Source organism: Rhinatrema bivittatum, chromosome 2 (assembly GCF_901001135.1).
Source record: "Rhinatrema bivittatum chromosome 2, aRhiBiv1.1, whole genome shotgun sequence".
Lineage (NCBI taxonomy): Eukaryota > Metazoa > Chordata > Amphibia > Gymnophiona > Rhinatrematidae > Rhinatrema > Rhinatrema bivittatum.
In genome coordinates this window covers 568,395,230-568,411,145 of record NC_042616.1, presented here as the reverse complement: position 1 = coordinate 568,411,145, position 15,916 = coordinate 568,395,230, and the positions used below count along the sequence as shown (strand labels likewise).

The window sequence follows — 15,916 nt, the reverse complement described above, 5'->3', positions numbered from 1 at the left end:
ACAGAGACTGGGGAAAGGGAATCCCTTAAACAACCCTCCTTCACTGCTCTGTAATTTAAAAAAAAACAAAAACAAACACACAAGAAAACCACTTACCTGAGTTCAGCCTTTCCCAGGCTGAGTATAGAGACAGTCTCCAGCTGAGGGGGAAGAGGGCATCTGCTGTCACCGATGCATTCGGCTTCCTGCACTCGCTGCCTTTGAGCTGTACAATCAGCTAAGTCCACACCAGCTGAAAAAACCAGCTACCAGACGCAAGGCACTCATCTGAGGGACCACAGAAATCACCTCAGGTATTCTCAGCTGGGGAAGAGACCATTTGGTATCTGCGCAGGAGAGTGGGGCAAACAACTTTCCTTTTATTTCTCCTTCTAAAATCTGAAGCAATCCCCAGTAGGGAGATGCACAGCCATCATCTGCTGGAGATGGAGAATACTGGCAGGCAGATGTCACTGCAGGAATATATATACTGTGAGGTCAGTTTCCTCAGTCTCCATCTGCTGGTAGAGGTGCATAACCCACTGGTCCTGAATCCATCTACATTACTAGGAAAGTACTCTGTTCTGGCCTACTTCGGATGTCATCACTCATATATGGGAACTGTTATGCTGCTTGTCCTTTGAGAAACTGCTCACCCAACGCAAACAACTTCCTAGGCTAAAACAAGACATGGAGTCACATTGTGTTCAAAATCTGAGGCATGGAAAAGGGTTAATCACATGAATGTATCCCAGGGAGAATGTTTTGCTAGGAAAGGTAAGAGTCCCTAGTTGGGGTGGAGGGGAATAAAATGTCTGGCTGCAGCAGAATGTGTGGTTAGGATGAAAGAACACTCAGGGGGGCAGTTGTGTGTGGATTAAAATATATGGCAGAGTCTGCAGGGGTGTATCAGCAATCAATCTAAGCATCAGAGTTTGGGTTCAGAGACTAGCCTATTCAACTGAATACATGATATAAGAGAGTGAGCGAGAGCGGTTTATTGAGAGAGAACCATGAAAGAGAGATATTGAATTCTTAAAAAAAAAAATAAAAAATTTAATTCTTAGTGGAACGCAGGATTTGGTGAGAGAGGTAATGGTGGTGGGGCCACTTGGGAACAGTGATCATAACATGATCAAATTTAAACTAATAACTGGAAGGGGGAAAATAAGTAAGTCTGCAGCTCTAACACTCAACTTACAAAAGGGAAACTTTGATAAAATGAGGACAATAGTTAGAAATAAAAAAAAACTTAAAGGTGCAGCTGTAAAGATTAAATGTGTTCAACAGGCATGGACTGTTTAAAAATACAATCCTAGAGGTGCAGTCCATATGTATTCCACATATTAAGAAAGGTGGAAGGAAGGCAAAACGATTACCATCCTGGTTAAAAGGTGAGGTGAAAGAGGCTATTTTAGCCAAAAAAAAAATCCTTCAAAAATTGGAAGAAGGATCCATTTGAGGAAAATAGGATAAAACAAAAGCATTGTCAAGTTAAGTGTAAAACATTGATAAGACAGGTGAAGAGAGAATTTGAAATGAAGTTGGCCATAGAGGCAAAAATTCATAAAAACTTTTAAAAATATATCCAAAGCAAGAAACCTGCGTGGGAGTCGGTTGGACCATTAGATGACCGAGGGGTTAAAGAGGCTCTTAGAGAAGGTAAGGCCATTGCAGAAAGACTAAATGAATTCTTTGCTTCCGTGTTTACTGATGAGGATGTTGGGGAGATACCAGTTCCGGAGATGGCCTTCAGGGGTGAAGAGTCAGATGAACTGAACGAAATCACTGTGAACATAGAAGATATAGTAGGCCAGACTGACAAACTAGAGTAGCAAATCACCTGGACTGGATGGTATGCATCCTAGGGTACTGAAGGAATTAAAAAATGAAATTTCAGATCTATTAGTTAAAATGTGTAACCTATCATTAAAATCATCTATTGCACCTGAAGACTGGAGGGTGGCCAATGTAACCCAATATTTAAAAAAAGGCTCCAGGGGCGAACCGGGTAACTATAGACCAGTGAGCCTGACTTCAGTGCCGGGAAAAATAGTGGAAACTATTCTCAAGCTCAAAATCGTAGTGCACCTAGAAAGACATGGTTTAATGGCACACAGTCAACATGGATCTACCCTAGGGAAGTCTTGCCTAACGAATCTGCTTCATTTTTTTGAAGGGGTTAATAAACATGTGGATAAAGGTAAACCAGTAGATTTAGTGTATTTGGATTTTCAGAAGGCATTTGACAAAGTCCCTCATGAGAGGCTTCTAAGAAAATTAAAAAGTCATGGGATAGGAGGTGATGTCCTTTCATGGATTACAAACTGGTTAAAAGACAGGAAATAGAGTAGGATTAAATGGCCAATTTTCTCAGTGGAAAAGGGTAAACAGTGGAGTGCCTCAAGGATCTGTACTTGGACCAGTGCTTTTCAATATATATATATAAAATGATCTGGAAAGGAATACGAGTGAGGTTATCAAATTTGCGGATGATACATTACAGGAGGACCTTGCAAGACTGGAAGGTTGGGCATCCAAATGGCAGATGAAATTTAATGTGGACAAGTGCAAGGTGTTGCATATAGGGAAAAATAACACTTGCTGTAGTTACACGATGTTAGGTTCCATATTAGGAGCTACCACCCAGGAAAAAGATCTAGGCATCATAGTGAATAATACTTTAAAATCGTCGACTCATTGTGCTGCAGCAGTCAGAAAAGCAAACAGAATGTTAGGAATTATTACGAAGGGAATGGTTAATAAAACAGAAAATGTCATAATGCCTCTATCACTCCATGGTGAGACTGCACCTTGAATACTGTGTACAATTCTGGTCGCCACATTTCAAGAAAGATATAGTTGCGATGGAGAAGGTACAGAGAAGAGCAATCAAAATGATAAAGGGGATGGAACAGCTCCCCTATGAGGAAAGGCTGAAGAGGTTAGGGCCGTTCAGCTTGGAGAAGAGACTGCTGAGGGGGGATATGATAGAGGTCTTGAACAAGTAGATGTGAATCGGTTATATACATTTTCTACTAATAGAAGAAGGACTAGGGGGTATTCCATGAAGTTAGCAAGTAGCACATTTAAGACTAATCAGAGAAAATTGTTTTTCACTCAACACATAAAGCTCTGGAATTTGGTGCCAGAGGATGTGGTTAGTGCAGTTAGTGTAGCTGGGTTCAAAAAAAGGTTTGGATAAGTTCTTGGAGGAAAAGTCCATTAATGGCTATTAATCAAGTTTACTTAGGGAATAGCCACTGCTATTAATTGCATCAGTAGCATGGGATCTTCTTGGTGTTTGGGTAATTGCCAGGTTCTTGTGGCCTGGTTTGGCCTCTGTTGGAAACAGGATGCTGGGCTTGATGGACCCTTGGTCTGACCCAGCATGGCAATTTCTTATGTTCTTATCTAAGGGCGTACCCCCATAGCTCAGTGGCAGTGCTGTGTGCTACCTGATTTCTGTTTCTTGGGACAACCAGTGCTGGGAATATTGCAGATCTTGCCTAGGCTCAGGGTGCACATGTACTGCAGTCTGGCCCCTGGCTAAGAAATGTCCCTGTAATTGATGAGAAGGCCAGAGCTGCACAACCTGGTCTCTGGGCCCCCCCCTCCCCCTCCTAGTCAGATTTTCAGAATCTCTCTACTAAATATGCATGAGATTTGCATGCATTCTCTATGCATGGAAATATTGCTCAGGCTTATTCATTATGGATGTCTTGAAAACCTGGTTGGGGAGGGGGCGAGGACTGGTTTGATCACCCCTGGGCTAGGCAATAGATAAAGAATTGGGAAGAAACCATCCACATTAAAAGCTCATGGCACCATAACCACAGCAGCCGCCATTTGTGATTGAGCTGAACAGGATCATAAAGGGTACACAAACTGTAAAACAAGAATATTTAGAAATTGTATAGCATAGGCAGGTGCCAGGAAGAATGAGGGGACTGTTTTAGATCTAGGTTTTGAAATAGGCAGTACTGGCCCTCACTGACTCCAGCTAGGTCTGATTTTCATGTTACTCGTGACCATTCAAGAGATGTTGGAATACAATGACTCTCAGTTAAGGGAAAATTCATAGCTCTGGTGCCAGACCTGTGCAAAGAGGCCAAATAAATAAATACTTTACCTCTGAAAAAGTACTATATTAAATGAGAAACAATCAATATACTTTAATTTCTACTTACAGATACAAATTCACATATGTTGAAATCAGCTTTAGTTTATTAATACAGAATCAGATATCATCATCAGGTTGTTCCTATTAACTCTTCTTTCGAGTGCTGAAAATTTCGTAGACACTATTTGTTCAAGTATCCTTTCGTTCATCTAGTTTACAGCGTGCCTCAGAGTTAAAGATTAGTCATAATGGTAGACATATTTTACACGTGCTTAAGATTAACGCATGTCACCCATTGTCCTTCTCTGAAAAAGTTATTGCCTTAGTTCCTTGGCATATGGGACCAGGGCTTCTAGGCAGACAACTTGCAGAGGAAATGCCAGCAAAACACGCATAGTATTGGCCGTGCTTGGGCCTTTGCGCATGGGTTTTTTTTTTTTTTTCCCCTCTTATTTTTAGTGAATTTCTAGCATTTGTGAACAGTTCCAGATTGACAGCATTGGAAACTAAGTCATCTGTTCATCCATCATTCTGATATTACACAGAGTTTGCAGTGCATGTGTTCCTTGCCTGCTCCACCTGCTGTAACTATATCAGAGGGCAAGATGAGATTTTTTTATTTTTTTTTATTTTCTCTGACCATGCAGGTGCCGATTTCTCTGCTGAGGCAAATAGCTGGGAAAGTTAACTGTGGTGGTTCTCATGACATGGACCCCTGGACCAAGACCACCAGCTCATTTCACATAAACAAGCAAACTTACTGGCCCACTCTGGTTTACAGATGATCATGACTTGAGTTGGATATCAAAAAGGAAAAAAATCCAGGCACACCGATAAAGTAATAAAAAAAAACAAAAAAAAAACAAAACACCTAACAACCAATCATTTCAGTTTATTTTATTATGTCATGCTAATGCAAGTGCTTATGAAGTAAAGGTTGATTAGTAAAATTTTTTGCTAAAATTTATCAGTGTGTCTGGTTCTCCCTTTTGGAATTTGTGGCATTGAAAAGGTACGTCCGTGTTTCCTTTTGTTTGTTTAGGAAGTCTGTGGATTTTTCCCTGCCCCCACCAAAGTGCTGCCACAGTGCAAAATATTGATTGCTTGAGCTGGATTCTAACCCTTCCTATGCATGCTGATGACTTGTAGTAACATGTTAGTATTCTGTGGCAGGAGCGTACTCACGTTAGGGCAGGACTGACTACTCATTTCAAAGAGGCTTATTCACCGACACCTCAAGTGCTTTCATTTTTCCCCAGATGAGCAATGATACTTTCACTCATCCTTTTTTTTCCTGAAGGAAAATTTCTCTTGGGTTTCTTGTATTTTTTCGGTTATTAGATCTTTTGTTTCTTCCATTTTCTCACTGATCTTTTCCCTGGTTTCTTCCATTTTCTCTGAAAGCCGCTCTTTAGTTTCCTCCAACGTGTCCTGTATGTAATTCTTCATCAGGGGCGGAGTTGACATATAGCCATATCTTCGGAGATACTTAACACTGAGAGATGTTCCCCCTAATGTCACCGTGTATCTTGCAGGGGTTGCAATCTTTAAGAATGAAAGCACAAAAAGAAAAAAAAAACAACAAAACAGTTTACATGCTGCCTAATATTTGTGTATCTTAATTTGTCTAAACATCGCAGGACTTGCAGTTATATAACAAAGATGCTCAGGCACTCTAACCATCACTAGTGAATCTCCCTGTGGTGGACCCCAAGCAGGTACTCTGCTTCCACTCTCCTCCCTCTCATCTTACTTTCTTATGCTCACACTCTATGGCCATTTAACATAGTAAAATTAGCTGCTATTCCAGATGTCAAACATTCAATATTTTATCAAAAGCAACATTATCCAGTCACAGGATATAGGACTGAAGCTGTTCTCAAACAGAATATTAAAAAAAAAAGCAGATAAAGAGCACAAGACCCATCTAATCTGCATAATTTTCCTAAATATGGTAATAGTGCAGACTGTACCCCGATCTCCAACTATACTATCACTTATCCAACACTGAAGACCCTGTGTTAGGTTCCATGTTTCCTTGTACTCTCATACAGTTTTGTTTTTTTTAATCTCCACTGATTACACCGAGACTGTTCCACACAACCATCTTTTTGGTGAAGAAATGTTTCCTAATGCTACCTTTGAGTCTACCTTTTTCCAGCCCAGCCTTATACTCTCTTGTTTTGAAAATATTTCTTCTGAAAAAGGCATATTTATTCCCCAAGGGAGGGAATGGTAGGGCTAGGGTGAAGGATAGCTCCATTACTAGGTATTCGGATGGAGCATGTTAAATTAATCATCATCATGACACGGTCTTTCAGCATTCCATTAATGTACCCACAGGACCTCACTGTATCTTTAAAAAAAAGATACCAAAAAATGATTTCGTTTTATGCTACTAAACCCCAGATGCTACCTGTGGATACAGATGTGAAAAGCATGAGAAAATTCTCAAGTATCTAAGAACTGCACAACCAAAAGGTAAGCACTGCACGAGAGCAAGTGCCAAGAGTAGCACTGCAGCAAAATTCTAACACAAATCTCCAAAAAGTAAAGTTGCTTACCTTTAACAGGTGTTCTCCAAGGACAGCAGGATGTTAGTCCTCACACATGGGTGATATTAGACGGAGTCTGACACGGAAAACTTGTGTCAAAGTTTCTAGCAACTTTGACTAGGCACACTGAGCATGCCCTATACCATGTGTCCACGCGGGGTCCCTCTTCAGTCTCTTAACATAGAATTATGAAAAAAATCCCAATAAAAAAAATTTGGAGAAACCCAACTCCGCCAGATGGCGGGCGAGTTTCATGACGACTACCATCCTGCGGTCCTTGGCAAACACCTGTTACAAGTAAGCAACTCTGCTTTCTCCAAGGACAAGCAGGATGGTAGTCATTCATTTGTGAATCCCTAGCTACAAGCTGATCACCAACACAAAAGGGGGACCAACAGACACTTAACCATGTGCCAATAGGCACACCACCACCAGTGCTGTTGGTAACAGAGGGGGAGACTGCCTGAACCCAAACAGGCACTAGTTTGGGTGAGTTGGGTTCTATACCTCAAACAGGTTCCCAAGGACAAACTGGCCAAACCTACTGTCGCGTTGGCCATTCCTATCCAAACAGTAATGGGAGGTGAATGTGTGGAGAGAACTCCATATTGCAGTTTTGCAGATCTCCTCCACGAAACTGCTCGCAAGTGGGCCACCAATGCTGCCATGGCTCCGACAGAATGAGCCTTGACATGCCCCTCAAGATGCAGTGCCATCTGGGCATAACAGAAGGAGATACAAGGTTCTAGCCAACAGGATATAGTCTGTTTGGCAACGGCAATGCCCATCCTATTCTTATCATCAAGACATAAAAGGTTGTGTGGACTTTGTGGGATTCTGTCTGCTCCAGTTGACTAGTTAAGATGGAAATCTGTCACCACCTTGAGCAGGAACTTAGGGTGCATACGCAAGACCACCCTGTCTTGAAAGAACTTAGGATAAGGTGGATAAGTCACTAAGGCCTGGAGCTTGCCAACCCTGCGTGCTGAAGAGACCGCCACCAAAAATATGACCTTCCAGGTCAGGTACTTCAGGTCACAGGTGTGCAGCGGCTCAAAAGCAGCTTTTATCAGCTGAGTCAATACCATGTTGAAGTTCTAAGACACAGCAGGAGGTCTTAGGGGAGGCTTCAATTGAAGCTGGCCCTGCATGACATGTACAACTATAGGCGTACCATCTATACCAGTGGTCCCCAAACCTGTCCTGGAGGGCCACCAGCCAGTTGGGTTTTTGGGATATCCTCAATGAATATGCATGAGAGAAATTTTGCATACACTGCCTCCATAACATGCAAATTCTCTCATGCATATTCATTGTGGATATCCCAAAAACCCGACTGGCTGGTGGCCCTCCAGGACAGGTTTGGGGACCACTGATCTACACCATGGCGGTATGCGCCAATTGCACTAAGATGAACCCTGATGTAGTTGGTTTTTAAGCCAGCCTCTGAAAGGTGTAGAAGGTAGACAAGCAGTTTTTATGTGGGGCAGGAGAATGGATCTAGGGCCTTCTGCTCACACCACATGGAAAACCTCTTCCACTTCAGTGCATAGGACTTTCTAGTGGAAGGCTTTCTGGAAGCCACAAGGATCAGACATCCTCAGAAAGATCAAAAGGCTGCAGGATTAACTTCTCAATATCCTGGCTGCAAACAACAGCGCCTGGAGGTTGCGATGCCGCAGTCTGCCCTGATCTTGTGTAATGAGATCTGATTGGTTTCCAGATGGACAACTCCTACAGGAGTGGAAACCAGACCTCTCTCAGCCAATGAGGAGCTATGAGGATCAGACCTCTCTTGTCCTCAAGAAGCTTCAAGAGAACTTGCGCCACTAAGGTAATTAGAGGATATGCATACAGAAGACCCCTGCCCCAGTGATGGGCAAGTGCGTCCAATGCTGATTTGCAGTCTGACCTGAACACGGAGCAGAACAGAGGCGCTTTCCAGTTGCAGGGGGACGAGAATAGATCTGGCTGGGCTCCCCCCCCCCCCGAGGCGGAAAATCTGATCCACTACTCCCCTGGCTCAGGGACAACTCATGGTTTCTGAAGACCCTGCTCAGCCTTTCTGCCATCACGTTCTCCATTCCAGTCAGGTACATGGCCCTGGACCAGATATGGACCACTTCCTGACACAAGAGGTATGACCCCTGAGCCCCCTCCGTGCTTGACATACCACATGGCAACCTTGTTGCCTTTCTGGATCAGGACAATTTTGTTGGACAGCCCATAGCACGAATCTGATCTCCCAAAGCTCCAGGAAGTTGATTTGACAAGAATGTTCCTGAGCAGACCAAAGCCTCTGGGTGCTGAGCCCATATACATGAGCTCTCCACCCCATGGTAGATGCATTCATGGTTAGCACAATTTGAGTAGAGACTCCGAAAGGAACCCCCCCATTCCATATTGGAGAGAACCCACCACCAGGACAAAGAGTTCCAGAGAGACCGGGCGACATGATGCAATCCTGGAGGCTCTGAGTGGTCTGGCGCGCTTGTGACCTTGGGGTCCATTGGGCTCTATGCATGCGTAATTGTGCCAAGGGAGTGACAGACTGTTGCGGCCATGTGACCCAACATCCTCAGCATGTGCCAGGTTCTGCTGGTTCTGTTGCACTTGTGTCACAATGATTGCCAGAACGGCCCTCTGGCATGGCAGAAAGGCCTTTGCTTGAGCTGTGTCTAGCAGGGCTCCAATGAAGTCCAACTGAGGTAGGGACTTTAGGCAGTTGAGAACAAACCCTAGTGACTACAACACAATCGCAAAAGGAAACTTACTTGAACACTGACTGGGGACACTACAGGAAGGTACCAAGAGGGACCCGGCAACAGACTTGAGGGGAGACGATGAAAAACTGCAAAAATGTTTTCCACCAGGCAAAAAGCCAAAAAACGTTTTAGAGCTCAATCCAACCATGATGCTGTTAGCGCCACATAAAAAAAGACTGAGGGACCCTACAGTTCCTGAATGTAATCCGCTTTGAAATGCTGAAAAAAAAAAAAAAAAAAAAAAGTGCAAAAAGCGGAATATAAATCTAAATAAATAAAAAATAATTCAAAGTTTCTAGAAACTTTGAATTAAGTTTTCCGCATTGGGCTCCATTTGAAGAGGTCACCCCATCCCCACAGACTTTACAACAGTGTGGGTAGGTTTCAAAATAGCCCCATGAGAGAGCCACAAACAGTATCAGAGCACTTCAAGCTCCATAGTTTCAGCAAAGTTACTCCCCTCTAGGGCAGCTCCTCCATTTGCATCAACATCTTAAACTCTGAATGGATCTTCAACTCTTGGCCACGTGGTACTATTTGGCCTATACAGAAAAGATGATCTGCATTTTCAGGTTTTACTGGACTTCACTGATAGGATTACTTCAGGATTTTTCATGTTTTACTACATAGGTATCTTTTATGAAATGCCAACCTGACAGGCTGTTTTGTATTTACAGCACTGAAGCAATTCTTAATGTCATAACTCCCTCCAGACGCACAATGCCCGATTAAGCTACGTTGACACCGTGGGCATTGGCTGGCTCACATAAGTAGGTTCCTAGTGCCTTTCTGTAGTTTTAGACTTTTCTTGGCTTATTACTTGTTGGGGGGGGTGGGGGTGTTATGTGCCTAAAGTGTATAGGACTTAAAATGTATCATTTTCTCTGATTTAAAATCAATTCTCTTTTCTTCCTTTTCTCCCAGTTTCACTCTGGTTTTTACTTTTGGACAATAAACCATGAAAAATTCCCAGATTTTTTTTTTGGCAATAAAAGCTGAAAATGCAGGACACCGCAGAGAGGAAGGGAGGTGGAAGAGCACTGGAGTCTGTGCTTGCTGGCTCAGACAAGAGAGCCTGATGGAAAGTGATGAAGAGAGGTTTTACAAAGAAAAAAAACCCCAAAAAGTAAAATACTTCCACAAACTATACAGTACAGCAGGGGCTCCCCAAAGTCTCAGCCAATTTCACCCCCCCGCCCAGAAGACAACCAAGAAATTAGCAGCGGTGCGGGTCCTCCTCCCACCATCACTTCATACCCTCTCCACATGCCAGCTGATCCCAGCTTTCAACCTCTCAACTTCCTCCCCCTCTAGTAGACCTCCTCTTACATCCCCCCAAGCTCCTCACACCTCCCTAGCACATTCCCACTGCTGATCCTCTCACCACAAGCACTTCTTATAAGCCCCAACTGATCCTGCATCATCCCCCATTCCTTCTAAGCTCTCCCACTCTTCTTTCATACCCACCCCCCAGGCTAATCCCCTCATGTCCCTCAGTTGACTTGTCTTCCCTTCCCCCCTCAAACCCCCTCCTGCATCTGATCCCTCCCTTCAAACAGCTCCTCCTCCAAAAAAACCCCCTGGTCAGGGTGAGCAGCAAAAATTTTCTTTGGAGCCCTGGGCCAAAGGTGGATGACAATCAGTGAGAAGAGAAAGTTTGATGACGGATGAGGAGAAAGCAGCAGTGGCAATCCTCACTAGCTCACCATGCACTCTGAGCCGCCGCCCCCCCCTCATGGGGGCAGCAATTTGCAGGAATCAGCAGCATTGGTACGGACAGTCAGCATGAAGCCTCCCTGCCTGTGAGAACTCTCAGGCCCCGATCCCTCCTCGTGCAGGGCTTTGCCATCACAGAAACTCGTGTCAGGGCAGAAGCACTGCAGGGCCTATGATTGCGGGCTGGCTCAGAGGCCCCTTGCTGACTTCCACGCTAATGCTGCCGCCGCCTGATGAGCGCTGCTGTCCAAGGCATTTGTGATCCCAACAGAAGGTTGTGTTACCCCACGTGGGGTCCCGACTCACAGTCTGGAAAGCCCTGTTATACAGACCAGATAAGCAAGAAGAGTTGCATGAAAGAAAAATGCACATTCCAAGACTATTGTTAAACATGTAGACTAATTCTCAGCTAGTCTGGGTTCACAGATATTTACCTTATACATGGCATACGCAGTCAGTGCATTTCCGCTCTGAGAATTCTTCAAGATGTTCACTACGCATTCAGGTAACCCAATGAACTCCAGAAAAGGAACGACGTTTATGCCTCTATTGGGTGGGTGGAGGAAAAACCATTGTGAATTTTCAGGATTAATACACAGAACCAGTGCTGTTTTCTTACTTGGCAAATATGAGGCCTATACCTTTTTTCTCCTCCTCAAACACCGGTGCAACATCCATCAATTTAAATAAAGAAATACCTTTTGCACATGTTCACTGTTTACTTAACGTACTAACTACACTTATATTTTAATATGCAAGCCAAAAGGATGACTATGTAATGCAATATCTATGCCAGAATGCAAGAGGGCCTCACCTCTGCTCTGTGCACATGCCAACAGTGGTGAAAACTGAACCTGCTTTTATGGATGCAGCAAATCTTAGCTGCCAGATCAAATGCTTGCGTTAAGGGTCCAGGAATTTTCTAACTTGGAAACAGTATCATGTATTACATGAAAGCCAGCTGCGACATGCTTAGCTCCTAAATACAATCACATACTGCCCCCTGCTGGGCAAGTACCAGAACCTCAGGCACTTTGCTTCTGCACTTTCCATGGTACAAATATATGGACTGTAAAGGCCTATAAAGCAGTAATAGTTATACCCTGCTGTTCAACAAGCATTTGCCAAACTAAAGCAAAAGAAAACAGACAAATGCTATATATAATTTTCATATTCCCATATACATTGCTTTGCTGATTTTTATTGAACCAACCTTTAGTTTTAAGTCTGTATTGTTGCTCAGAGAAAAAGATCAGTGAGAAGAGGATAACAGGGGAGATCTATTTTTCTGAAAAAGAGAAACTCTCTCCTTGAGCCTGGGTTCATCCATATTTAGCCTCCTTGATCTGTCAGTAAGCAGACCAGAGAGCAAGATTAACAGCCAGATCATCCACCCAAGAGGTGGCTGCATGTGTTTTGCCATGAAGCTAAAAGGACGAGCAGAGTCAGTTGGCGCGGCTGCTAGAACAGCGGAGTTCCTGTGATCTGCCTGACACCAAACACTCGTTTCCAAGTGCTGGGTGCATCTTTGTGTGACCACAGGCTGTACAGGTAAAGGAGGCGTGAACATGTAAACCACAAAAAGGACACACTATATCAGAAAAGGTCAACAGTTCAGCTCTAGAGGTTGGGAGAAAGCAGTAAAGACAGATGAACAAGATAAGAAAGAAACTGGAGTCAAAAGGCTTTTACTGGGCCCACTGATGTAGATGAAGCAACACTGACATACGATCCCCTCCCTTGTTACTACCACTGGAGAACGGGGATTTTTGGACCAAACTTGCTCCTCTGTTTCTTTTATTGCCACCTTCTCTCTCTGCTTATTTCTTGTAACTTTAGCTATGCATAACAAAATCGAGCTCAGATCTCCTGCACACAACACTATAGCCTAGACATGCTCGAGTACAGGGTGGGGGTCTCAACCCAGTCCTCGGGACACCGTACCAGGCCAGCCACAATGAATATGTAGGAGACAGATTTGCATATAATGGAGGTGGCTCATGCAAAATCTCTCTCCTGCTGGAGGAGGGAGGGGATGCATCCCAAGGACCGGGTTGAGAACCACTGTTCTAGCAGACCATTACAAACGTTTCCTCTCGGAGCTATTTTTTTAGCTTGCTTTCAGCCTAGCTGTGCTCATGATCTAAGCGGCCTTCACGACTGTTAAAACAAAACAGTGTTTCAGAAGCTGCTATGGTGACCCGGAGCTGCACAGTGCAAAAGGTGTCTGGAAACAGCCCAGGCAGTGGTAGGTCTAGACTCTCGCCAAAGCTGGATGTCAGAATAACTTGGACTCTAACAGAGACAGACTAAGTATAGCCTGACATTTTGCGAATGGCAGCTCCGGGGGAAAAAGGCCGGGGGTGGTGAATAGTACCAGCTGGCTGGGAGTAACTATTTGTTTTAGTTACCCTGCACTACATGCTGATGAAAGCCACACTTTTTCAAGTGAAGGAAGATGTTTTAACTTGAAAACCTGTGGCCGAGCCTATATTATTGTGAGGAGGAAGGGAAGGTAGACTGGAAGGGTACACAATCTGCACACGTTTTTTTTCTATTTGGCATTGTTTAACAAGACAATTCTGTACAACCGCCTTAGCATAGGCACACCAATATAATTTAGTCAGTTGCTGGTTAATTAGCAGTAAAGTACTCATGAAATAGCTTAAACCTGACACAAAGGTCAGATAGCACCCTCTGTTATACATAGGTTGCTGTTTTTGGAAGAACACAGATTTCAGGCCAGGGTAAAAATCACATATCCTACAGCAAGGCTGCAGTTAACCTCTCTTAATATCGTGGCGAGGTTAAGTCAGAGGAACAAAAAGGGCAACTTAAAAAAAAAAAATGCTGGTGGTCAGGTTAGGAAGAGGGACGCTCAATTAAAGCATCCATTTTCCTAACCTGTGGCCATGCACGGCTTAGGAAAGGGACGCTAGTAAAATTAAGCGTCCATTTTCCTAACTGGCTGACAGCCGACCTGTCCTGGGCGCCCGCTGCAGAGGTGCACAATTTCCCCCATGTGCCTCCTTTTTACCTCGGCAGCCAATTTAAATAATAAAATTGGGTGCTCTGCAGAAGTCAATCAGCATGCGTTGGGAGAGCGCCTGTTCTCCTTGCGCTGATATTACATCGACCTGTCACTACTGAATGTCTCCAGGTCTTGAGTCAGAAAAGAAGCTGCAAACATTTCTGATTCAGATTCAACTTTTTTTTTTTTTTTTTTTAAGTTTGCAAACTTTTAAAACAGAATTGGAAACATTAAGGAAATCGATGTATGAAGTACAGTTCAAATACACTTTTAATTTAGCTTGAAGATTTGTTTCTGTGAGTAATCCTAAAGGGTCATAATCTTCATGGGAGCTGTGTTTAGCCTTAGTCCACATGCCACTGATCGTCTGATTGTCTAATAGCTGACAGAGTGTGGTAAAACTAGAATGCTGAAATTCAGCACACAGCTTAAACAGACATGGGTAAAAAATGTAACCAAAGGCAATATGCTAATGCACAGCGAGTTAAAAAGAGCACAAACTCGAGACAAAATGTGCATTTGGTCCTTTACAAAAAGGCTGCGTGAACTCCGGCAAGGAAAAAGAGTCTCTCGGATTGGGGAACTTACCTGATAATTTCGTTTTTCTTAGACAGATGGACTCAGTACCAGTGGTTATGCTGCCCTGCCAGCAGATGGATACGGAGCAAGCTGATGTCACAGCATATATACTCCTACAGGGACCCCAGCCTGCCAGTATTTGCTTCCAAAGCAACTGTGGACAGACTAGCAAAAAACAGGTAAGCAGAACTGTATTCAAACAAACCATAAACACTGAACTCATGCAAGATACTAGCTACCCCAAACTAGGGACTGGATGAACATTTACCAGTAACCCCTTTGGACCCAGAGCCCCACAGGAGGACCATTGACAAACTCATGTGGCAGCAGAGGGCGGGAAGCTGAGTCCATCTGTCTCCACTAAGGAAATTGAAGTTATGAGGTAAGTAATTTCTCCATTTCCTAGCGTGTAGACAGATGGACTCAGGATCAGTGGGATGTTACCAAAGCTACTCCCCAACAGGGTGGGAGGCTGCCCGTAGTCCAGTCAACACCTCACCTGCAACGGCTGCATCTCCCCAGGCCTGCACATCCAGATGGTAAAACCTGGAAAGGGAGTGTAATGGAGGACCATGGTCGCCACTCGGCAGATATCAACAGGAGACAAATGAACCTTCACCCATGACATTGCCTGGGTGGAGGTTCATTTGTCTAGTGGAATGATTCCTAACCTGAATAGGCAATGGCTTTCCAGCATAGACATACGTGGCCGTGACTATCTCCTTAAACAAGTGAGCTATGGTAGCCCGTGAAGCCGAAGCGCCCTGCTTACTCCTGCCATGGAGAACAAACAAGCGATCCATCTTTCAAAAAGTTTCAGAACCTCCAGATACCGCACAAGGTCCTTGACATCTCAGGAGCACAAGAGGAGATACTCCTCCGCATCCCCAACCTTATCCAGGGTTGGCAAGGAAACCAAAGTAGGATTCTTCTTCGGCTCCGACATAGCATCCGAACCAGAACACCCAGCTGTTTCAAGGTCTGGGGTATCAGAGCCGGCAGTTCACCTCTATTAAAGAACCGCAATATGGTTCCAGCCCTGGAGGAATTTCCCCAGGGAAGCAGGATCAACCCCCCCCCCCCCCCCCCCCTCCTCGCAGCCAGAGACAGTCTCTGTACTTAGTTGGTAAGAACTGAGCTCAGGTAAGATTAAAAAAGTTTTCTCACC

General features: G+C 44.1%; 1 protein-coding gene across 5 annotated transcripts in view; it reads right to left on the bottom strand.

The window, feature by feature from the left end:
• Window positions 1-4,188: 4,188 nt before the first annotated feature.
• The window catches only part of FAM210A (family with sequence similarity 210 member A), a 41,034-nt gene continuing 29,306 nt past the window's right edge, over window positions 4,189-15,916 (bottom strand). For all 5 annotated transcript variants that reach the window (XM_029590928.1, XM_029590925.1, XM_029590927.1 and 2 more), the window contains exons 3-4: window positions 11,573-11,684; window positions 4,189-5,647 (exon numbers count right to left, since the gene is read on the bottom strand). In XM_029590928.1, coding sequence (XP_029446788.1) covers window positions 5,378-5,647; window positions 11,573-11,684 — 382 coding nt within the window. In that variant the 3' untranslated portion in view covers window positions 4,189-5,377. The remainder of the gene's footprint in view (window positions 5,648-11,572; window positions 11,685-15,916) is intronic.